This window comes from Rutidosis leptorrhynchoides, chromosome 11 (genome assembly GCF_046630445.1).
Source record: "Rutidosis leptorrhynchoides isolate AG116_Rl617_1_P2 chromosome 11, CSIRO_AGI_Rlap_v1, whole genome shotgun sequence".
NCBI classification, from domain to species: domain Eukaryota; kingdom Viridiplantae; phylum Streptophyta; class Magnoliopsida; order Asterales; family Asteraceae; genus Rutidosis; species Rutidosis leptorrhynchoides.
In genome coordinates this window covers 47,911,244-47,935,986 of record NC_092343.1, presented here as the reverse complement: position 1 = coordinate 47,935,986, position 24,743 = coordinate 47,911,244, and the positions used below count along the sequence as shown (strand labels likewise).

General features: G+C 35.0%; 1 protein-coding gene across 1 annotated transcript; it reads left to right on the top strand.

Annotated features, from left to right (window-relative positions):
• Nucleotides 1-18,458: 18,458 nt before the first annotated feature.
• On the top strand, nt 18,459-20,041 carry LOC139874538 (auxin-induced in root cultures protein 12-like). Its single transcript, XM_071861959.1, has 2 exons — nt 18,459-18,926; nt 19,754-20,041. The coding sequence occupies exons 1-2, from the start codon at nt 18,459-18,461 to the stop codon at nt 20,039-20,041; spliced, it is 756 nt and encodes a 251-aa protein (XP_071718060.1).
• The last annotated feature ends 4,702 nt before the right edge of the window (nt 20,042-24,743 follow it).

The following is a 24,743-nucleotide window of genomic DNA, read 5'->3' as shown; positions in this document are numbered from 1 at the left end:
AGATTTTAGAAACTAAAATAGTTTCTTTTATGAAGTAACACGGATAGCGCGAAGAGGTAATGATTTCAGATAAGAATGGTTTCGAAAAATATCTTCAGAAATATGGAGGATATTTATAATGGGAGATACGATTATATCTTAGAATATTTAAGATAAGATGATGATGAAGAATATTGTCCGCAAAGGTTTTAGAGTAATGAGCAAGGTATTCACTAATGATTTCAGCAGACTCTGAATCATTTGGATTCTTTGAAGGTAGATTTAGTCTTTGTGATTTGTCCACAGCCTCCTTCATGGTCTGCTCAATCTGTTTTTCAATTCCAAACCTTCTCTTTTTCTATGCTTTACCACCATACTATTCTTTATCATCAAACTTTTGATTGTTAAGGTCATTTACAGTTTTTACTGCTTCATCAACATTTTTCCAAAATTCGGAGAACTAGTTTCGTAGTTTGGGGTGTTTTTCGGAAACTTCACATTCGAAGTATGTAAGTCCAGGAGGTAGACGTTATATGTACACATATAACTGTTGGCGTAGACGTGCTACAAGATTTCAAGATACTGATTGCTAATTCCCGATAGTTGGTATGGCAATTGCCGTTACAAGATGTGGATGAGTACATGATACAGTTTCAATGAGTATAAGGATTTTTCGGAAGGTCAAAGATCAATGAAGTTGTTGGTAAATTTACTGCTAATGTGGTGGAACATGAAAGGTTCCCCAGTAACGAAAACGTATATGCCAAAATTACAAGTCTGAAAGGTCGTCGTTGACTGGTTGAATGGTTGATAATACTGGATACTTTGAAAAGGAATTGCAAGGTTATTTTTGGTAAAAACAATACCAAAGGATCTTTCACAGTTTTGAAGTCAAAGTATAGCTTTGAAAGATGTAGAGATCTAAGAATGATTTCACCGGTTCAGAGTTATGACTTGGATTCTGATCTGTCAATATCAGAATATCTAATTGAATTTGTATGAAAATGATTGTATATCGCTGTGAGTATAGTTAATAATTTTTTAATCAAAGTTGAAGAATGTACAATATAACATATTAATTGTGAACTTATATATTTCCCGAGTATTACCTACCCGTTAAAGATTTCACAATTAATACTTTGTACAAAAGAATTTTTATTACCGTTTTTATGAAAATATATGTATGTATATTTTCTTCAGATGTAATACAGATTTAATGAGTTAATATCATATTAAGCTCATTTGATTTTCGGCTTGAATTAGAAATGAATAATCTCTAAAATATTAAAGATTACATAATTTTTGCGGAGTATTTTGCTAATGAAATCAATACTTCATTATTTATTCTTATTGATATTCCTTGGTGAAGGGTGTTGATATTCGTGGAATTCTTGCAAACTTCGCAAGGTGCAAATGATGTTTTCTAGAAAGTTTCGAGTGCATCGAAGATGAAAGTGTAAAATCAACCATATTATTGAATAATACACTTGGTTTATTATGAAACGAAATTCTTTGGATTGAAACAGAGATTGTAGTTAACGAAGGTTAAGTTGTTAACGAAGGATGTACATCATAGCATATTAGTAATTTAACCGAGTAGTATTTACCCTTTTTCAATTCATACTTAATAGCTTAGTACGAAAATATTTATGATGGTTTTAATATATATATATATATAAGATATACATACAAATTCTTCAGAGGGAATGAGTTAATATTTCATAACTCGTTGATACAAATATACGCGTTGTTGACTTGTAATAATATCCACGGTGCTTTCTTGAACTGGCGAAGCTTGTGATGTTAGAGGTGCTGATGATTCTAATGATGTTGACAGCACTAACTGTGCTGGTGAGGCTAAGGGTACTATTGATGCTATTGGTAAAACAAGTCTAGCTTGTACCTTACGCATCATTCTTGTCAGGGTTTCTATTCTTCCTTCTATTTATCTGATTTACGGTTAGAACTGGGATAAATAATCTCTAAGATTTTAGAGATTACATAATCACCATAGAATATTTCTTCGATGAAGTTATGAATCAGTACTTCATCATTTATTGTTGTTGGCACTCCTTGGTATCTACGGTGCGTATGATGTTGATATCTGAAGTACAGTTTTTAGATGTGATATTGAGGTGTGGGATGCGGATGTGGTTGTTGGTGGTGGTAATGGTACAGTTGTTGTTGATGATGGTGGTACTGGTTATGCTGCTGGTGCTGCTGCTGGTATTTGTAACCTTCGCACCATATTCTCCAAAGCCACTACCCGAGCGCGAAGCTCATTGACTTCTTCTATTATACCGGGATGATCGGTGGTTCGGACGAGCGGACGAATAAGATTTAGAATGTGAGATAGTATATAATCATGACTAGATACTCTGGAAATGAGAGAGAAAATGGTATTACGAACAGGTTCACCGGTAAGTGCTTCAGGTTCTTCGCCAAGAGGGCAATGTGGTGGATGGAAGGGATCGCCTTCTTCTTGTCTCCAATGACTAAGTAAGCTACGAACCCATCCCCAATTCATCCAGAATAGATGATGGCTAATTGGTTGATCCATTCCGGTTACACTGTCTTCGGAGTTCATGTGAATATCCATATCGGAATAGCTGTCGGAATTTAAGGAATTTGAACTAGATACGTGATCCATCTTGTATAATCAGGGAATTGATTTTTGATATAAGATAGATTATAGAATTTAGATTGGTACTCCTCAATACATAATTTACATATGTATATATAATACCAAAATCCCGTAAATTACGGAGAAATTTTCGGAAGATGTCAGGAAAAGTTTACAGTAACAGATATGCTAAGATATGAATTTTGTCGGCACACTATCTATGCAGTAAATGCAGTAAGACGTGTCTAGACTTAGGAATGATAAGCAAGTAATTTTCGACGATAAATGGTAAGCAAAACTTGGTAAAAACATATACGGTCATAGTCCAGACTCACTAATGCATCCTAACAATAACCAGTTAGACACACTCATGCAAGACCTGGTTCACTAGGACCAACGCTCTGATACCAACTGAAATACAGTTGGGGACAACCACCGTCCCACCCAGTGCCTTCCTAGCTAACCGCCTGGTGACCACTGAGTGTACCTCAGATACTGATTTTAGGGCCTGCCTCTCGGCTACTGCCAACCCTCGTAAGGGATCGCAAGGAGTAAGAGCCAATGCTTCGTCACAGGTAACACTGTGAGAACCTCCTTTACGACTAACCCGCCACACATGGACAGCGTTATACCAGCTCTGATACCAATTGTGACGATCGCTCCAAATCCATATGGACAATACGTCATTCATTGATTTCATTGCGAGGTATTTGACCTCTATATGATACGTTTTGTAAACATTGCATTCTTTTGAAAAGGCACACCATAAATGAATATTTAAATCAAAGGTTTTCGACATCTGATGATTTCTACATATAGAGAATCACCGTAAATAATAGTTTACAATAGTACTTCCGTTGACAATGCAGTCAAAATAAGATACATGGTGATAATTTGGTGAATGCAACGTTTCCTTGAAAAGTATGTCATGTAAGACTCCATGCACATAGCTTGTCTAACATATAAGCAACAGCAGAAGACTTCTAGGAAACCTGAGAATAAACATGCTAACAAGTGTCAACACAAAGGTTGGTGAGTTCATAGTTTTAATGTTTCGCATAATCTGTGTATAAAGGTGGATCACAAGATTTCAGTTGTTTCATCCAGAAACGTTTATCAAAATATTCTACAAGATTGAGCACCCTGGTAACTAAACTTAACGTATATATAATTTGTACCCTTTGTATAATCATCTTAATAATACACGCAAACCAACGTGTACGCTTCTCAAATAGCATACGTCCGTTAAAAGGCTAGTGCTCTAGCTCGGACGGGGATATCAAGCCCTATGGATCCATATACTACTACTCGCGCCCACCAGTTCTTATAACTGGCAGTTAACAGTTACCAAAGCTAAGGGATTTTCGGTTCAAACTCAGTGTAGAATTTAGTATGTACTTGTATCTATTGCGTTTAAAATAAAGTGCATGTATTCTCAGCCCAAAAATATATATTGCAAAAGCAATTAAAAAGGGATCAATGAAACTCACCTTAGCAGCACATAAAGTTGTTCACCAAAACGTGACCGAAACTCGGAATATCAAATAACCGTAGATCTCAACCTAGAGAACATATGTTGGTCAATAAATGTCTATCAAGCTAGGTCAGGTCATAGTGTATAACAATCCTAATGCTCGAGATCGACATACAAAAGTTATCCAAAGTCGTTTCAAAAAGTCAATTTTGACAATAGTTCAACAAAACGAGACATACCTTATATAAGGATTCATTTACTCGGTTGGTAATATTCAAAAATCCAATTTATCAATCTCGTAAACAAGTTGTTTAAATCTTAATTGTAGATTCAAAAGCAATTTCAATTAACGTTAATCATAATTCAGTTGATCATATCTTTTAATCCGTTCATCGAAATTATTCGATATCTAAATGAAAAGTTATTGATTTTTCGCCAGCTTTCCAAAAACATGTATATCATATACCTTTTACCAGTAATATATGTATTACTTCGTGATTTATCATAACTATTTAACGACAAAATTTAGCATACAAGCATGCATAAATATATATACTCGAGCACTAGACATGGATACACAATTAATGTATAAAAGATAAAATATGAGTGCTTACGTATCAATATTGAGATTCAATATTGTAGGAAAGTACGTAGACGCAACAGAGATGATAAACACTAGATTTGATTCACAAATATACCCTCGAACATTACCCATAACCTCCTTGGCAATAACCCATAATTTCCTTAGCTCTATCCCGCTCAAAAACCCATTTTGAAGGTGACACGCTCATAACCTCGTCGTAGTATTTTAGGTATATATACTACTAATAATAATAATATAATAAGATTAATAATAATAATAATAATATTAATCTTAATAATAATAATAATAATAATAATAATAATAATAATAATAATAATAATAATAATAATAATAATAATAATAATAATATAAAAATAATAATAATACAGAGGAATGAATCGAGCTTTTATAGTATGTGGCCTGCTACAGTACCTCATGCGATCGCATGAGTTTTCAGTGTTTTTGCCATGCGATCGCATGGCTGCCTTATCCTGTTTTTGTTTGCTAGTTCGTCGACATCAAATAGTGTTTTACTGTAGCAAATAGTGTTTTAATGTAGCAAATCACTGTAGCAAAATAGTGTTTTACTGTAGCAAATACTGTTTTACGGTAGGAAAGTCGTTTTTACTTGTACATATATATATATACATACATATAATTGTTCATGAATCGTCGAGAGCGGTCAAATGTAATTTAATACATGAAACAGTTCTAAAATTTTGAGATTCAACTTCATAGACTTTGCTTATCGTGTCGGAAACGTTAATCATTTAAAGATAAAGTTTAAATTTGGTCAGAAATTTTCGGGTCATCACATAACTTCTTGGAATGTAATGTGCCATGTCCATGCGACGACTAAACCTAAACCCCGTGATGAGACAAAATTCCCGCCTACTAAATCTAATTTTGAAATTCGGACGGAAACTAAACCATATTTCCTCATCATCAGCTGGGTACTTTTCGTCTATTCCTATCGGCCGCTCACTTTTTCTTTGGAGCATTGCATGTACAAGGCCCGGATCATTGCCCGTGTATAGAAGATCTAGCCAAGGACCAAAACAAGTTCCCCTAAAAAATTTTTGTTGATTTTCAGTCATTAATGCCTTTAGTTGAGGTATAACATTCAACATATTCTTCATCGTCAACTTCGCCTCAACATATCCCTGAAACAGACAGTTTTTCAGCAAAAAAGTACAGGCGCAAGGACGCAAGTATTACCATGCGTCTGGTTTATCACACAGGCACAAAGACGCAAGACGTGCCTTGCGCCAATTACTTCGGACAAGCGCAAGGACGCAAGAAGTTCCTTGCGCCTATACCAGCTTGTAGTTTTATGCCCCTTAAACAATTGTGTTCCAGTTTTTATAATATGTTAGTTACCAAAGAATGTAACTTAAACAAATCTTGCAACAGTTTAATTGAGTTTTGCATCACCAAGCTCGTTGAAGCATTACATCGAACACTTGGTGTGCAACATAACTTATAAATCAATTTCGACATAATAAATGAGTAATCGAACGAAAATAGTTCAAAGGATACACTTACCTGATCTTGTGACATCTTGATGGAGTTTTTTGTCGGTTTTTTATCTCTTCCTTTATCTCAGTACGCCAATCGTGGTGGTGATGGTGATGGTGATGGTGGTGGAGAAGATGTAATGATGGTGGTGGTGCTGGTGATGGTGGTGGTTGTAACGACCCGTCAAAATCGCTACTGACGCGGCACGTTAATCATTGATTCCACAGTGAGGTTTTGACCTCTATATGATACGTTTTGATAAAATATTGCATTCATTAAAATAAGTGACTTTCTAAACATAGAAAGTTATAAACATGTGGGCGAGTACTTAGGTATAAGCAAAACCCCAAAATACATAAGTCTTTAATTTACAGGTTGACATCACAGTCCAATTATTTATTACACAACGCAGTTTTATTTTGAATGCAATAAACTTTGTACAAAGCATGAGAGACTCCATGCAGGCAACAAGCACATCACAGCGGAAGCATTCTAAGGACCTGAGAATAAAACATGCTAAAAAGTCAACACGAATGTTGGTGAGTTATAGGTTTAATTGCTCGAGTCATAAACATATATAAAGATAGACCACAAGATTTCATCAAAAGTTTATCAATAGATTCTACGTAACAGAGCACCCTGGTAACTAAACTTAACGCTATAGTGATAATTACCCCATTCGTTTTAATACACGCAAACCAACGTGTCTTAAACTCAAATAACATACGTCCGTTAAAAGGCTAGCGCTCTAGCTCGGACGGGGATGTCAAGCCCTATGGATCCATATACAATTATTCGCGCCCACCAGTCCATATCCTATGTACTGGCAGCTACTAGTTACCAAAGCTAAGGGATTTTCGGTTTAACTCAGTGTAGAATTTAGTATGTACTTGTGTCTTATCGCGTTTAAAATAAATTGCATGTATTCTCAGCCCAAAAATATTTAAAGTATTTAAAAAGGGAGACTATAAACTCACAGTTCAATATTGCGATTCAATATTGTAGGCAAATTGCGTAGACGTAATGATGGTAGACGACTGTATGGTTGGCCTTGGATTCAAGAACAATACCCCGAATAATACCTAATATTTCCTTAGCTTAAAGCGGTTTGAAACCCGAATTAAAAACACCCTCGTATATACCTTATTATTATTAAACTTAAATTTAAAATTATAATTATAATATAAATATAAATATAAATATTGAGAGTTAATGTGAAAAACTTCGTCGAACAAACTGCGTATTTATATTACTTTTCGATTTACTGTAGCTCATGCGATCGCATGAGTTTTCAGTGTTTTTGCCATGCGATCGCATGGCCGCCTTTTCCGTTTTTGTTTGCTAGTTCGTCGACATCAAATAGTGTTTACTGTAGCAAATAGTGTTTACTGTAGCAATTCACTGTAGCAAAATACGGTTTCACTGTAGCATTGTAGCAATATACGGTTTCACTGTAGCAAATAGTGTTTTACTGTAGCAAATAGTGTTTTACTGTAGCAAAGTAATTTTTACTGTAGCAACTAGGGTTTTACTGTAGGAAAGTCGTTTTTACTTGTACATATATATATATATATATACATACATATAATTGTTCATGAATCGTTGAGAGTAGTCAAAGGTAATTGTATATATGAATAAGTTCTAAATTGAGACTCAATCTAACAGACTTTGTTTAACGTGCCAAAATAATAAATCATATAGAGAATTGGTTTAAATTAGTCGAAATTTTTCGGGTCATCACAGTACCTCCCCGTTAAAGAAAATTTCGTCCCGAAATTTTGAGTAGTACCTGTTTCATGAGCGATATCAGTGAACAAATGTGGATACTTTTGCTTCATTTGATCTTCACGTTCCCAAGTAAACTCGGGTCCTCGTCTTGCGTTCCAACGAACCCTAACTATCGGTATTTTGCTTTGTTTTAATTGTTTGACCTCACGGTCCATGATTTCAACAGGTTCTTCGATAAAATGGAGTTTATCATTGATTCGTATTTCGTCAAGAGGAATTACGACATCCTCTTCAGCTAAACATTTCTTCAAATTTGACACGTGAAATGTGTTGTGAACACTACTAAGTTCTCGCGGTAGCTTTAATCGATAAGCAACTGTTCTAATTCTTTCGGTGATTTCAAAGGGTCCTACGTACCTAGGACTTAGCTTTCCTCGTTTACCGAATCGTACAACGCCTTTCCAGGGTGACACTTTCAACATGACTTTGTCGCCCACTTGAAATTCTAGCGGTTTTCTTCTTACATCAGCATAACTCTTTTGGCGACTCATGGCCGTTTTCAATCGCTGTTATATTTGAATGATCTTTTCGGTGGTTTCATGAATAATTTCTGGTCCAGTAAGTTGTCTTTCTCCTACTTCACTCCAACAGATAGGAGATCTGCACTTTCTACCGTAAAGTGCTTCAAATGGCGCTGCGTTGATGCTCGTATGATAGCTGTTATTGTATGAAAATTCTGCCAACGGTAAGTGTCGATCCCAACTGGTTCCAAAGTCAATCACGCATGCCCGTAACATGTCTTACAATGTTTGTATTGTTCTTTCACTTTGACCATCTGTCTGTGGGTGATAAGCGGTGCTCATATCTAATCGAGTTCCCAATGCTTTTTGTAATGACTGCCAGAAACGTGATGTGAATCGGGTGTCGCGATCAGATATGATAGAGATGGGTACACCATGCCTGGAAACTACTTCCTTCAAATATAGGCGTGCTAATTTCTCCATACTGTCTGTCTCCTTTATTGGTAGGAAGTGAGCTGATTTAGTTAGACGATCAACTATCACCCAAATAGTATCATGACTACTTGCAGTCCTTGGCAATTTCGTAATGAAATCCATGGTTATTATTTCCCATTTCCACTGCGGAATTTCTGGTTGTTGCAGTAATCCTGACGGCTTTTGGTGCTCAGCTTTAACCTTTGCACACGTCAAACATTTGCTTACATAAGTAGCAATTTTTGTCTTCATATTAGGCCACCAATAGAACTTCTTGAGATCGTGGTACATTTTCCCATTTCCTGGGTGAATTGAGTACCTCGTTTTGTGTGCTTCATCTAGTACTAGTTGCCTTAGGTTACCATGTCTTGGTACCCATATCCTACCAGCAAAATACAGGGTTCCATCGGCTTTTACTTCAAGTTGTTTTTCTAACCCTTTGCTCATTTCACCTTTTTCGTTTTCTTCTTTTAAAGTTTCTAACTGTGCTGCTTGAATTTGCTTTGTGAGATCAGTACGAATTGTAATATTCAAAGCTCGGACCCTAAGAGGTTTTACTCTTTCTTTTCGACTTAGGGCATCAGCTACAACATTAGCTTTTCCGGGGTGGTAACGGATTTCACAATCGTAATCGTTTAACAACTCTACCCAGTGACGTTGCCTCATATTGAGTTGTTTTTGATCAAAAATATGCTGAAGACTCTTATGGTCGGTGTACACTGTACACTTGGTGCCATATAGATAGTGTCTCCATATTTTGAGTGCAAAAACTACTGCTCCAAGTTCCAAATCGTGCGTCGTATAGTTCTTTTCATGAATTTTTAGTTGTCGTGAGGCATATGCGATAACTTTTGTGCGTTGCATTAATACACATCCTAAACCTTGGCGCGAAGCGTCACAATAGATCACGAAATCATCATTTCCTTCCGGTAATGACAAAATGGGTGCATACGTTAACTTCTTCTTTAATAACTGGAATGAGGATTCCTGTTCCGTGGACCAATCATACTTCTTTCCCTTTTGAGTCAATGCAGTTAAGGGTTTGGCGATTCTAGAGAAATCTTGAATGAATCTTCGGTAGTAACCAGCAAGACCTAAGAATTGGCGGATTTGTGTTGGAGTCTTCGGTGTTTCCCATTTACTAATGGCTTCGATCTTGGCGGGGTCAACTTTAATTCCATGTTTACTGACAACATGGCCCAAAAATTGTACTTCTTGTAACCAGAAATCACACTTCGAAAATTTTGCGTACAATTCTTCTTTCTTGAGTATCTCCAGTACCAGTCTTAAGTGTTGCTCATGTTCTTCCTTGTTCTTCGAGTAAATCAATATGTCGTCGATAAAAACAATGACAAATTTGTCTAAATACGGTCTACAGATGCGATTCATTAAATCCATGAATACTGCTGGAGCATTAGTTAATCCAAAAGGCATGACTAGAAACTCATAGTGACCGTAACGGGTTCTGAACGCGGTTTTAGGAACATCTTCTTCCTTCACTCTCAGTTGATGATATCCGGAGCGTAGATCAATCTTAGAATAAACACTTGATCCTTGCAATTGATCAAACAAATCATCAATCCTCGGTAATAGGTACCGATTCTTGATCGTTAATTTGTTTAATTCTCGGTAATCTATGCACATTCTCATAGATCCATCCTTCTTCTTGACGAACAGGATAGGAGCACCCCAAGGTGAAAAACTAGGACGAATAAATCCACGGTCCGATAATTCTTGCAACTGGTCTTGTAATTCTTGCATTTCTGAAGGTGCAAGTCTATATGGAGATCAGGCTACAGGTGCAGCTCCTGGTATGAGATCAATCTGGAATTCTACACATCTGTGTGGAGGTAGCCCCGGTAATTCTTCTGGAAATACTCCGGGATATTCTCTTACAACCGGCATGTCATCAATGCTTCTTTCTTCAGTATCGATCTTCTTTACGTGTGCCAGAATAGCATAACAACCTTTTCTTATAAGTTTCTGGGCCTTCATACAGCTGATAAAGTTCAGTTTTGAGTTGTTCTTCTCCCCATAAATCATTAATGACGTTTCATCCTTACGAGGGATGCGGATTGCTTTCTCAGCGCAAACAACTTCCGCTCTTATTTTGGACATCCAGTCCATGCCAACGATTACATCAAAACTTCCTAATTCTACGGGTATCAAATCAATTTTGAAGGTTTCACCAGCGAGATTCATTTCGCAACCATGGCAAATTTTATCGGCTTTTATCAGTTTACCATTAACTAATTCAATAGTATATTTATCGTCTAGAGGTAATGATGCACATTTTAGTTTAAAACTAAAGTCTTTACACATATAACTTCTATCAGCACCCGTATCAAACATAATAGAAGCTAGTTGATTATTAACGGTAAACGTACCCGTGACAAGATTAGGATCCTCACGTGCTTTACTGGCACTAACATTAAATGCCCTCCCACGTGCGGGTTCTTTGTTCTTCTCCTTATCAGGGCATTGATTTATAAAGTGACCCGACTTCCCGCATCCATAACATTTCTTGACATCGGTCAATTTTGTCTTTACTTCAGAAACGGTGGCATAACAATCTTTCGCCACATGTCCTTTCTTGTTGCACTTATCACAGACCACTTGGCAATAGCCTGCATGATGTGTGTAACACCTTTTTCAGAACGGATGAGGTCCCTTATAGTTTGGACTTGCAGTTGCCCCATCTTGTTTACCTTTAAAAGTTTCTTGTTTCTTCAGGTGAGTACTTTTGCCCTTATAGTCTTCCCATTTCCTCTTTCCTTCAGTTGTCTTGACTTCGGTAATTGGTGCCTTAATCGAACTCTCTGTGATCTGGTCCATGAGTTGGTGTGCCATTGTCATGGCTTCCTGCATCGTATTTGGTTTGGACGATGTAACATTTCCTTTGATATTGATCGATAAACCGTCAATATACATTTCTATCTTTCGTTTCTCGTTTGGCACCAATTCGGGACAAAACAAGGCTAGTTCCATGAAAGGCTTTTCATAGTTATTGAGATTCGCGCCGATAACCTTCAGATTACGTAACTCAGATTCCATTTTTCTGATCTCGTTTCAAGGACAGTACTCCTCGATTAGCATCTTTTTCAGTTCTTCCCAAGAGATATCATATGCCGTATCTATTCCTTCTGCTTTAGCATAATTGTTCCACCAAGTAAGTGCACCGTCTTGCAACGTACACGAAGCATACTTTGACTTGTCTCCGTTCGCACAATTACTGATTTTGAAAACGGACTCCATCTTTTCAAACCATCGGGTTAAACCGACTGGTCCCTCGGTTCCACCAAACGTCTGTGGTTTGCATCCTTGAAAAGTTTTGTATGAGCATCCATTTCGTGAGTTTGTGTTTACGGCTGCTGCTTTGGCTGCTGCTTCGGCTGTTGCTTTTGCTGCCTCGGCTGCAGCAATTCTTTCATTCACACGTTTCTCGACTAGTTGCTCAAACTCAGCATCCGACATTTGAGACATGTTTCTTCAATAAACACAACAGATATAATTTAATCATATAGAATATTATAGGTAAAATGAGTTGTCAATAGTTAATCGTAGCATATTAATAATATGAACCGATTATTATAAAAGCCTTTTCTTCTTATTAGCATTTTATAATTATTTCTAGGGTATTACCTACCCGTTAAGTTCATACATAATAGCTAGTACAAGGAATTAACTACTAAAATCCTAATAATATTCCACTATGAAAAATTATAGCGAGTTACTACATTATTATGTAATAATAATAATAATAAGTAGTAATAATACAAATAATCATTCCATGCATTTATTATTAATAAACCAAAATAATACAATACCATACAATACTGATATTTTACATATGCTTATTTTACATAACAAGATAGAGTAGCACACATAAGCAATAGAATAGCGCATGGAAGATTTATGGTTGCGAGGTCGTTTATTCAGAACTATCAGAAACTTCTTCCCATTTGGTTCTCTCTGCCAATTGTTTGTGTGCACATGGTCCGACAGACATTCTGGCAGTGTATTTTATTTTTAGTTGGGGTTTTGAGGTACCCGTTGCCTCAGTGGGTTTAATACAATAAGGGTGGTTACGGATCGAATGGTCCTGTTCTTTTTTAATAATTAAGGACATTTTATTATTGTGGTTGTTTTTATTATCTATAGCAAGTTGGAATTTCTCCTTAGTGATCTCTTTTATTTCATTAGCGAAATCCTCCTCCTTACTGATCTCGTCTGATGACGAACTGTCTGAGTCATGTGTAGGAGAATATGATGACGAACTGCAAGAATATGTACCGGTGGTCATGAACCGAAATCTGCCAGGCGTAATCGGCACAACCCGCCCGTCGACGGTATATCTGGACCAATGTCCATATTTGTTTAGAAATGGATGATCCTCGTTTACTCCAGGGATCATGGGTCCATGCCAACGATACTGTGGCTCCGGAAAACTAGAGTTGGGTGGAGCTGGAACCTCCTCTGGGTTTACCGGGAGTTGAGATTCCCCGGCTAACACAATTTCTTCTTTAATAGGTATTGGAACGCCCTTTTCAGTTGTGGATAGAATAGATTCAGTGTCCGATTCCGAGTCGTACAAAATGATAGGATTAGAAGAAGTCATCTATCACATAATTGAAACAACAATTACGTTAGCATATAAATATATTACATATAATGTTTTTGACCAAATGATAAGCAAAAATCAGTAAAAACAAATATGGTCATAGTCCAGACTCACTAATGCATCCTAACAATTACCAGTTAAACACACTAATGTAATTTCTGGTTCCCTATGACCTCAAGCTCGGATACCAACTGTAACGACCCGTCAAAATCGCTACTGACGCGGCACGTTAATCATTGATTCCACAGTGAGGTTTTGACCTCTATATGATACGTTTTGATAAAATATTGCATTCATTAAAATAAGTGACTTTCTAAACATAGAAAGTTATAAACATGTGGGCGAGTACTTAGGTATAAGCAAAACCCCAAAATACATAAGTCTTTAATTTACAGGTTGACATCACAGTCCAATTATTTATTACACAACGCAGTTTTATTTTGAATGCAATAAACTTTGTACAAAGCATGAGAGACTCCATGCAGGCAACAAGCACATCACAGCGGAAGCATTCTAAGGACCTGAGAATAAAACATGCTAAAAAGTCAACACGAATGTTGGTGAGTTATAGGTTTAATTGCTCGAGTCATAAACATATATAAAGATAGACCACAAGATTTCATCAAAAGTTTATCAATAGATTCTACGTAACAGAGCACCCTGGTAACTAAACTTAACGCTATAGTGATAATTACCCCATTCGTTTTAATACACGCAAACCAACGTGTCTTAAACTCAAATAACATACGTCCGTTAAAAGGCTAGCGCTCTAGCTCGGACGGGGATGTCAAGCCCTATGGATCCATATACAATTATTCGCGCCCACCAGTCCATATCCTATGTACTGGCAGCTACTAGTTACCAAAGCTAAGGGATTTTCGGTTTAACTCAGTGTAGAATTTAGTATGTACTTGTGTCTTATCGCGTTTAAAATAAATTGCATGTATTCTCAGCCCAAAAATATTTAAAGTATTTAAAAAGGGAGACTATAAACTCACAGTTCAATATTGCGATTCAATATTGTAGGCAAATTGCGTAGACGTAATGATGGTAGACGACTGTATGGTTGGCCTTGGATTCAAGAACAATACCCCGAATAATACCTAATATTTCCTTAGCTTAAAGCGGTTTGAAACCCGAATTAAAAACACCCTCGTATATACCTTATTATTATTAAACTTAAATTTAAAATTATAATTATAATATAAATATAAATATAAATATTGAGAGTTAATGTGAAAAACTTCGTCGAACAAACTGCGTATTTATATTACTTTTCGATTTACTGCAGCTCATGCGATCGCATGAGTTTTCAGTGTTTTTGCCATGCGATCGCATGGCCGCCTTTTCCGTTTTTGTTTGCTAGTTCGCCGACATCAAATAGTGTACTGTAGCAAATAGTGTTTACTGTAGCAAATAGTGTTGTACTGTAGCAAATAGTGTTCACTGTAGCAAATAGTGTTTACTGTAGCAAATCAATGTAGCAAAATACGGTTTCACTGTAGCAAATAGCGTTTTACTGTAGCAAATAGTGTTTTACTGTAGCAAAGTAATTTTTTACTGTAGCAACTAGGGTTTTACTGTAGGAAAGTCGTTTTTACTTGTACATATATATATATATATATATATATATATATATATATATATATATATATATATATATATATATATATATATATATATACATACATATAATTGTTCATGAATCGTTGAGAGTAGTCAAAGGTAATTGTATATATGAAACAGTTCTAAAATTTTGAGACTCAATCTAACAGACTTTGTTTAACGTGCCAAAATAATAAATCATATAGAGAATTGGTTTAAATTAGTCGAAATTTTTCGGGACATCACAGTGGTGGTGGTGGTGATGTAGTGGTGATTCTCAGAAGAAGGGTCGCAAGGGTAGACGGGTCGCAAGGGGGTCGCAAGTGCAAGGTTCTTCGTAATCGTCGTCGGTCGCAAAGAGGTCGCAAGATCTCAGTTTGTCGGTGTGTGTGTGTGTATGTGGTGTCTGTTTCGTATATTTGACCTAATTTATTAAGACTAGGACGCAAGTCGCAAGTCGCAAGGTCTCTTGCGCGGGCAATTTGTCAATTTTTTTTTTTTTTTTTGGTTCTAGCTCAGAAAGGGGTAAAAAAATGGGTAAATAGGTGATTGCCCCTTTTAAAAACTATGAAAGACTCAATTATATGATCCATGGGTACTTTTGTATTATTGCGGGGTATTTTATTTATTAGTATTATTAAAAAAAATAAAATAATAAGTCATGTTATTTTTACGGTATAACTACCATAGTTCATGTGCTTTCTTTTTATGCATTCTCATTTCATCTATTGTGCTGCCAGAGGTTGTTTAAGAAATACCTAAACTTCAAAAATGTCCGGACAAAAAGAAACTTGCAAGGAATATATCCAGCTCCACTCGAGATCTCATGAAATTAAAACATTAAAAAGAACCAAATACAGTAAAACCTCTATAAATTAATAATGTTGGGACCGGAATATTTTATTAATTTAGCGAGATATTATTATATCGATAAATTAATAAATTATCAATTTAAAAAAATTAGCTTATATTTGTGAGCAGTTCTCAAATTAATGCATCGGCATTCAAAATTATCATATCCGTTCACTTTACCTATTTGAATAAAACATAAACAAGGACCTTCAAAATTCTTATGTATGTACATTCACACATTAATGAACTTGTCAAGTTCAATGTATATTGAGATTTCAAAAAAAAAATAGTGATTATTAATTTATAATTTCGCTGGGACCAATATATTTACAATGTGATTTCAAAAAAATTATTATCTTATTATTTTATCGATTCGGGTTCAAATTTGTACTGGTTCCAAGTTGGGACCGGACAAATTATTAATTTTATCGAGGTTATTAATTTATCGAGTATTAAATTATAGAGGTTTTACTGTAAGTAATGAGATTTGTGATTGTGTGAAACCTTATAAGCGGGAGACGAACCCATCAAGCCAGATGAAAAGGAAAACCAACCCATAAAGCTATATGAAGCACGAAACAAACGAAGCGTTGAAAAAAAAATAAACAATGTTCGCAACCCATCATACATGTGTTAAATAGATGGCGCCAGTTCGTGTGATGAAATGTTTGGCCAAAGAGGTGACACACCAACAAAGTATGAGAGAATTATCAGATAATTAAAAAGATGAAGATAAGACACTACATTTTTTCTGTAATCGGAAAAGGACACAGGAAAAGTAGCCAGTATGCAACCTTCAAACAAACAAGGACACCGCCTCGAAAAGATCATAAAGGAAGAAATACACAAGAGACGTAGCACTAGCAAAGGTTCTTTGATATAGTGGTACCGAGGAGCCCCTCTGACCTTGAGGTCATGAGTTCGAGTCTTGTTTACTACATTATTCGTGTAAAATTATATAAGGTGCGTGACTTTTTGACGTTAAAAAAAGACGTAGCTACTATGCAACCATCAATCAACCAAACCATGAAACAAAAAATCAATTGAAACTACTCAAATATCAAAGCATCACTACGACACTACCCATGCAAATTCGTCGATCAACCAACATTGTAAAATCTAAATAAAACAATAAAAAGCATAATCCATTAAAACAATACGGAGTAACAAATAACTCACCGTGATTAGATGAAGAAAAGGGAACAGAAAAAAAAAATATTTAGTACAACCAAGTATATTATTATTAGTCTATTACAACTAGGGATGACAATGGATATCCGATCCAGTGGATATCCATCCGATCCACTCGATTATTCGTGGATATGGACGATCTAAATGGATATGGACGAAAAAATTTTATCCATGGATGAACCCGCTTCCACCCGAAATAAGTAAATATATAAATTTATCACTCAAATTAGTATCATTTATGTAGTGATATTTTATTAATTATATTCATATTCATCTTTCGTTATATTTTCTCTAAAAATATAACTTTATTCTTATATTTTGTTTTGTTTAATTTAAATGTATTTATCGTACTTTGGTGGTTTAAATGTGATTCCATGTAACTAAAAGTAAGCAACTTACATGTCGATATCTTTACACATTTAATAGGCTATTTATTGAATATTTGTTATATAGATTAGTAAAAATGTGACTTTCGATCGCATAAACTATTAAAAAAATATTACTTTTGATCGTATATAATGAACCACCGCTTATAATTGTTAAAAATAAGATAAATTTAAACGGATATGGATAATTATCCATTAACCCGCTTCACCCGACGGATATGGATATGGATGGATGAAAACTAAAAAAAATAAATGGATATGGATATGGATACGGCCTCACCCGATCCATATCCGATCCATTGCCATCTCTAATTACAACACCCCTTTCCATGCTTCTTAAATCTAATTATTATTTTGGTTAAAAAAATTAATCAAAAACAGCTATAAACATTTTTATTAATTAAAAAGTACTCATAGTATTTAACTTGTCGTCTATAGTACATACATTTAATTATTTATTTTTCAAATTACATAAAAACCATAATTATAATCATCATAACCATCCAGGCCTAGCCTGGGTGGCCACCAGCACTTTCAGTGAAGGGGAGGTCTCGGGTTCAATTCTAAGGGGTGCCCGCATTTAATGACCAAACTGGAGAATGCCTTACCTGGTAGCGGTGGAGGGCTGGCTTGCCGTTTACCCGGGGTTTACCTGCGGTGGGGGCCAATGTGCTCTGGCCCATAGTGGGGTTCCTCGTAAAAAAAAAAAAAAAAAATTATAATCATCATTATTCATTTTATCAATGGTTAAAAAATTAAATATTGTCTTAATATATCATGACACAAAAAAATAACCTTTATTTACGGTACTCAAAAAGCTATTTATGTCCCCCTAATTCATCAAACTACCCACACACCAATTAACTTCCTCCACCATACTTACCGGAATATTCACCATCAACCATGGCATTCCACCACCGTGAACCACCGTTCTCCGTCATCCTAATCATAATCACATCCATCCTCTTTCTCACTTCACCATCACACTCACTCACGTGCACTTCACAAAAGTTCACCAGCAACAATCTATACACAAATTGCACCGATTTACCAACACTCGGTTCATCTCTTCACTACACTCACGACGCCAAAACATCTTTGCTAAAAATCGCATTCGTTGCACCTTCTAAACCTACCGGATGGATCGCTTGGGCGATTAATCCGACACAAACTGGCATGGCCGGTTCACAAGCTTTACTTGCGTTTCAAAATGCGAACGGATCGATGAATGTTAAGACGTATAATATTAGCTCTTATTCGTCTATTGTTGAAGGTAAGATATTATTTGATGTTACTGATTTGACTGCTGAGTATAGCGCTGGATCTATGAAGATCTTTGCTACGGTGAAGTTACCGGAGAAAATGACTACGGTGAGAAAATATACACGCAACTAGAATTGAACTGCCTGTTGACATTTTTATTTCGTACCATAGATAGTCATAGATATAGATACAATAATAATTTGGAGTGTTGAAAATTTGTTTATAATAGTTTTAAAACCTAAATAAATTTATTCAGTTTTCAATTCGGTTTTGGTTCAATTTAGAAATCTGAATTCAATTTTCGATTTGACTTCTTTGGAATTCACTAATCAAATGATAAATTATAATTCGATTTATAGACGTTTTTGTTTTCTAACTTTGACTTTATATTATTATTTTTTTGTTATATAATATTTAATACTTGATTAACGTTATTCAGTTAAAATATATTCAAAAATCAATATATTATTACAATATTTATCGATTGATATTTAATACAAACAAAAATATTTAAACTTAAAATTAGTAAGAAAATACATTCGAAGTCAAAACAAGACTATTAATATGTGACGGAAGAAATAATAAATATAGAGCAAAACTGATTTCATAATTAAAAGTCGATTTCAAGTTCAAATTTTTTATCATTATTTTGTTAAATATGATTTTTTTGGTTACAATTTTTTGGTTAAAATATATTTTTTTAGTTAATAAATGTTATTATTCTGGTTTGGTTTTGGTTTCAAGTTTGAAAGTTGAATTCGTTTGAGTTTGTAGTTCTGTTTTACTTGCAAAATTTTAAAGCGAATTTATGAAACTGAAAACAAAACTGACAAACACTTCAAATAAATAATAGTGAGTTTGTTAACTTTTTTTTTTAGAAAAGCAACATAGTGAGTTTGTTAACTAGTTGTATGTATGTATATTTTCTCCGACAGTTGAATCAAGTATGGCAAGTCGGTAGTTCAGTGACGGCAGGAGTGCCGGGGAAACATGAGTTTAAGCCGGAGAATTTAAAAGCTACCGGAAAATTGTTACTACAAGTGACGGAAAAGGCCAAAAGTAATGTTACTGGTGGATCAAGTGCACCTGTTGGTAATCCTGTTGCTAGTCCTATTGGAAGTTCTGTTACTAATGCTCCAAGCCCTACAACTAGTGATGGTTATAGAAACAATATAATGTATGTGTTTGTTGTGCTTTTAATTGGTGCTTTGATCTACAGTTAGAAGATGAGCGCCAACATTGAGTTGAATTTCTATGATTTTAGTCGAGAGCGTGATTTGTACACATCAAAAATTGATTCGTACACTTATATGTGTACGCTATTTATCTGAGTTGTACGTGGTACTATAGTTATGGAACATTACTTTTTTGAATGAAAATGAAGTTTTATATATGTTCGATGAGGTGATTTGTACACCACCAATACTAAAAGTTATTTACTTATGTTTAAGATTTTAGTTAAATTCGATTACATATTAGCTACACTAAAAGTTAACTACTTGTGTTTAACATTTTAGTTAAATTTAATTACATATTAGTTATACTTGAATAAAATTGCTTATACTTCATTATTGAAGTGTTAGAATCTATCTATAGTTTCTATTAAAATCCTATAATAAAGATGTCATTATTATGCTAATTTTTCTGTTAAAAAAAATTAAAAAATAAAAGAAAAAAATTTAAGCATAGTAGGTGAGGTCATTAATCTAAATAATTTTAAATTAAAATTAATTCTTATTAATTGATTATTATTATTATTAAATCTTATTAATAATTATTTTTGTTATTAAAATTAAATAATTTTGAATTATTTTAATTAATTATTTTGAATTGAGTAGGAGAAGGTATAAAAGTTAGGCAGAAGGAAACCAATTCTAAATTTATATTTTAATTTACACTTTTAAAATAAAATGACAACGAAAATTATCTCTTATGATTGGATGTGAATTTTTAATATGCATTTTAGGTGTTTGATGAAATGTTCAGCTGACGAGTTTTCTTAATCGGACTCTATGGTTCCACAGGTCTTTAAACTAAATGACTTTAACATTTATGTTCTCTTAATACATAAAACATATCATTAAACTGTTTCGTTTAAACAAATCCGTGGTTTCACGGGTCATTTCACTAGTAGTTTAATAAATCATTGATCAACGTGTATAATCAATATTGATATGATATTACCAATACTACTGCTACTACTTACCATTATTTACCATTATAAAAGCCATAAAGTTTGGATCTATATTTGACTATTGTTAGTTGACTTTTAGTAATTAAGGGGAGATTTGTATATGAATACTCTAATTTTTGTGTGGATTTGATGGTTGGAGATGCATGTGATTAAAGAATTTATGTGTCATTAGTTTAATGCAATTGGCCACAAGTTTAGGAAACAAATTACTATTATCATGATTGGTCAATGGAGTAAGTGGGTCCCCTATACCCACCTATGCACAAATTTATTGAAACACCACACATTAATTTTCATTCAATATGAAAAGCTGATAGAAAGTTAAAAGCACCATTTCAATTATGGGTTAACTAATAATTGTGCTGTAGAATCATAGTAGTTATTGTTGATTATTGACAAGAAACATAACCTGCAAGTTCATGTTGAGAATGGTTCAAATTATACTTGATGCAAAGTTATTTTTTTTTTTTACTGGAAGAGCTTTACAAAGACTAAATTTGTGTGGCGGTTAGTTTGATCCTAGTGAATTAGTGAGATACTGAGAGATTTCGAAACCACGGCTAACAACCGCTTAACACTTTGTTATGACTTTTATCTTGGATACTTTTTCGTCCAAACAAGTGTTTATATGGTTGTAAAGTTGTTATCTTAGAAGCGGATGCACGAGAGTAATAGTGCATATGCTAAAATTAACTGTTATACACTGGAGGACCTTAACCAACTTGTGACTAACAAAGATTCTACAAAGGGGTAAGGGTGTTTATTTATGTAAGCTTTAACTGAAATGACTTGATATATAAGGGTGTTTATTTATGTAAGCTTTAACTGAAATGACTTGATATATACTTGAATAACCACTTTACTACCAACAACAATAAATCAATGTTTCAACAAGAATCCTATGTACCTAATCATAAAAAAAACACTAAGATGGTTGCTCATATTAACCATCCCAAGATACCAGATGGCCTAAATGATCACGAGATAACCTGATTAAGCCGTGTAAATTTGAGTAAAAATACATGCCCTCTACGAGTAACCTTAGTAGGAAAACTTGATCCGTTTATGGATGTTCATAGTACTATGGTTCCTTTAGTTTTTGGAAAAATTGTTGACCACACGTATACTCTCATCAATTGAAAGAAGTTTCTTCTTACCACTTAGTAGTACTAGCTTACAACTGAGTTACTATATATGAAAAAAAAATTCAGCGGAAAAAAACAATAACTTATATTAATAACGGAATCTTCAACAAAAATTGAAGTCCCAAAAACGTACAATCAACGAAAACCGAGCTTAATACAAGAACAACAACCTAACTAAGCCCACACCGAACCAAAAAGCCGAAGCATTAAACTAAAAGAAAAAAAAAATCTTACAAGACCGAAAAAGAGGGTTACCAAATAAACGTAGGACAAGCGAATAACAACCATCTTCATCCGGACAAGCGTCCTTGTATGTGATGTGTTTTCAAGTCTTATTAACACATGGCTGTGTATTTATCATTTTCTGATTATAATATGTGTGCGTTTTCTCTTTTTAAAAACCATTTTCTAAAACATTATATGAATTTATAGCTATATTTATTATACTTCTTTTATCTTTTTATTTTTTCGGCGAAAAAGGATTGTCATATATATTAAAAGGAACTTCATCAAAAAGATGAACCTTACCAATTACAAGTACACTGAAAAGAAAATATTGGACAGAATTACATTGAAAAAAGCTATTGAAAAAAGCTAAGAACCAATTAACTAAGAAGTGCCAGAATTTGTTCCCAAGCGAATGATTGACGACCATGAGCTAGCTTGAAATTAGAAGCCCATAGAGAGACTTCGAGATTGATATGATGAACAATACTTGAGCAACACGTGATCTTGCCATTGAAGATTATGTCATTTCTTACGATCATGGATCTTATTAGCGCGAGCCAATGGAAAATCAAAAACTTGGACGGAACATTAATTGACCACACCACTTTCGACCACACGTGAAGAACAAGAGCACAAGATTGAACAAGAAAATTGAAGGCATCCGCTACTGAAAGAGACTCGCTTGGGCTTGTGCCCCAAATGACATCAACATTAATCAAACCGTAAAGCTTGTATCGGCCAAGAAGGATTAAAACTCTTGGGGCTTAAAACAATTGAAAATGGAAAGTGGAACTCGTATCGGCCAAAAAGGAATTAAAATCTTGGGCCTTAAAACAATTGAAAATGGGCAGTGGGGTGGATAAAAGGAAAACCCACCCTTCCAGGAGCAATCGATTGAAAAGGGATAAAAAAGAGCCTCAAGGTTTTGCTACTTTAGTTGGAGTATAATCATCGGGCATATTTTTCATAAAAACACCAAAGTTATACAATTCTTCTTTAAAGGTAACTTTTTTTGAACCGAACAATTGGTTACCTTTTACACTATCTTTTAAGGAAGAGTTTTGACTTGCGGCTAGGTTAATCTCACTGGTAGTATCGAAGAGGTCCGAGATATTAGGAGCCTCGTCAAGCCAATTAGAGCTCTTATCCTTGCCACTATTCTTCGATGCAACTTTAGGTTGAAGAAGGAATTCATTATTACAAGAAGAAGTATTACAACGAGTTTGGATTTCTTCACATGATTCTCGACAAGCACTATTGATGCACTTTGATCCAGTTAACGAGTTGGAAGCAGGAGTGTCATTGAGTTTAGAAGCAAAAGAGACTTTGTGATTGACAAAAGAAGTTTTCTTTATGGAATTTGCAGGGATGTGAGAGGAATTTGGATGGTTATTGGGAGAAGTTTGTTGGAGGGTAGGGTAGTCATTTTCATTGAGGTTAAAAGGTAACTCTTGGGTTATGTTAAAGTCAACAGCCGAGAGTTGTTGTACTTTGGTGTCCTTTTTGCCACTTGTAACATCCTTGTCAAAAGATTTGAACAAAGATCTTTTGATATCTTCTGCAACACCCGCAGCCCCATGCTTCCCATTTTTTTGGCTCCATAGTGCTTTAGAAACTTTTTCCAACGAATTGTGGACCTCAACGGTTACCTTTTCCTTGGAGGGAGTGTGAAAATTTGAATTATCATTGGGAACAGCAAATTCACCTTCATCCGGCAACTGTTCCGGTGAGGTATCATTGTTGGCCTGACCGGTTTTTTGCTCTTCTGCTGCCCTCAAAGATTCCTGTAAAACACTATTGTATTCATCAATACAAGCTTCGCCTACAATCTCTATTTCATGGTTATAGACTATTTCTTCCACCCATACATCACATACGGATGAATTTTCAATGCACGCTGTGACCGTTTTTTCAATTGGCCCTGGGCAGTAAACTTCGATGAAGGCGAAAAGAACATCTGTTCTTGTAAGATTATGGGTGGTGGTATTGATATGAAGGATTCTTCCAAAGTTTTTTGCCACTTCGATGGAGCAATTTGGACCACAATATTCAAACGGAATGCCTGAGATTGCAATTTTTGCAAACCTCGAGTACATGTTCTTTCTTTTGATCATTGGAATTACTTCCACGAATTCCAGTTCATTTAGAGTAGGACCCAAAGTCATACGCTTAAAACTATCTTCGTCTACACATTCGACAACGTATCCAAATAAACCCCAAGCTGAGATGGACTTTATGGCTATAAACCTACTTTTTAGCCACTTGAAAAGTTTTAAGGCCGTAATTGGGTATTTATCCACAATCAAAGCAGATAGGTTTAGACGATTACAAGAGTCTGAGTTTTTTGATAAAAAGATT

Coding starts and splice junctions, on each gene's coding strand:
- LOC139874538 (XM_071861959.1), top strand. CDS start 18,459: ATGGCATTCCACCACCGTGAACCACCGTTCTCCGTCATCCTAATCATA. Junction 18,927..19,753: donor TACCGGAGAAAATGACTACG/GTGAGAAAATAT, acceptor TTTCTCCGACAG/TTGAATCAAGTATGGCAAGT.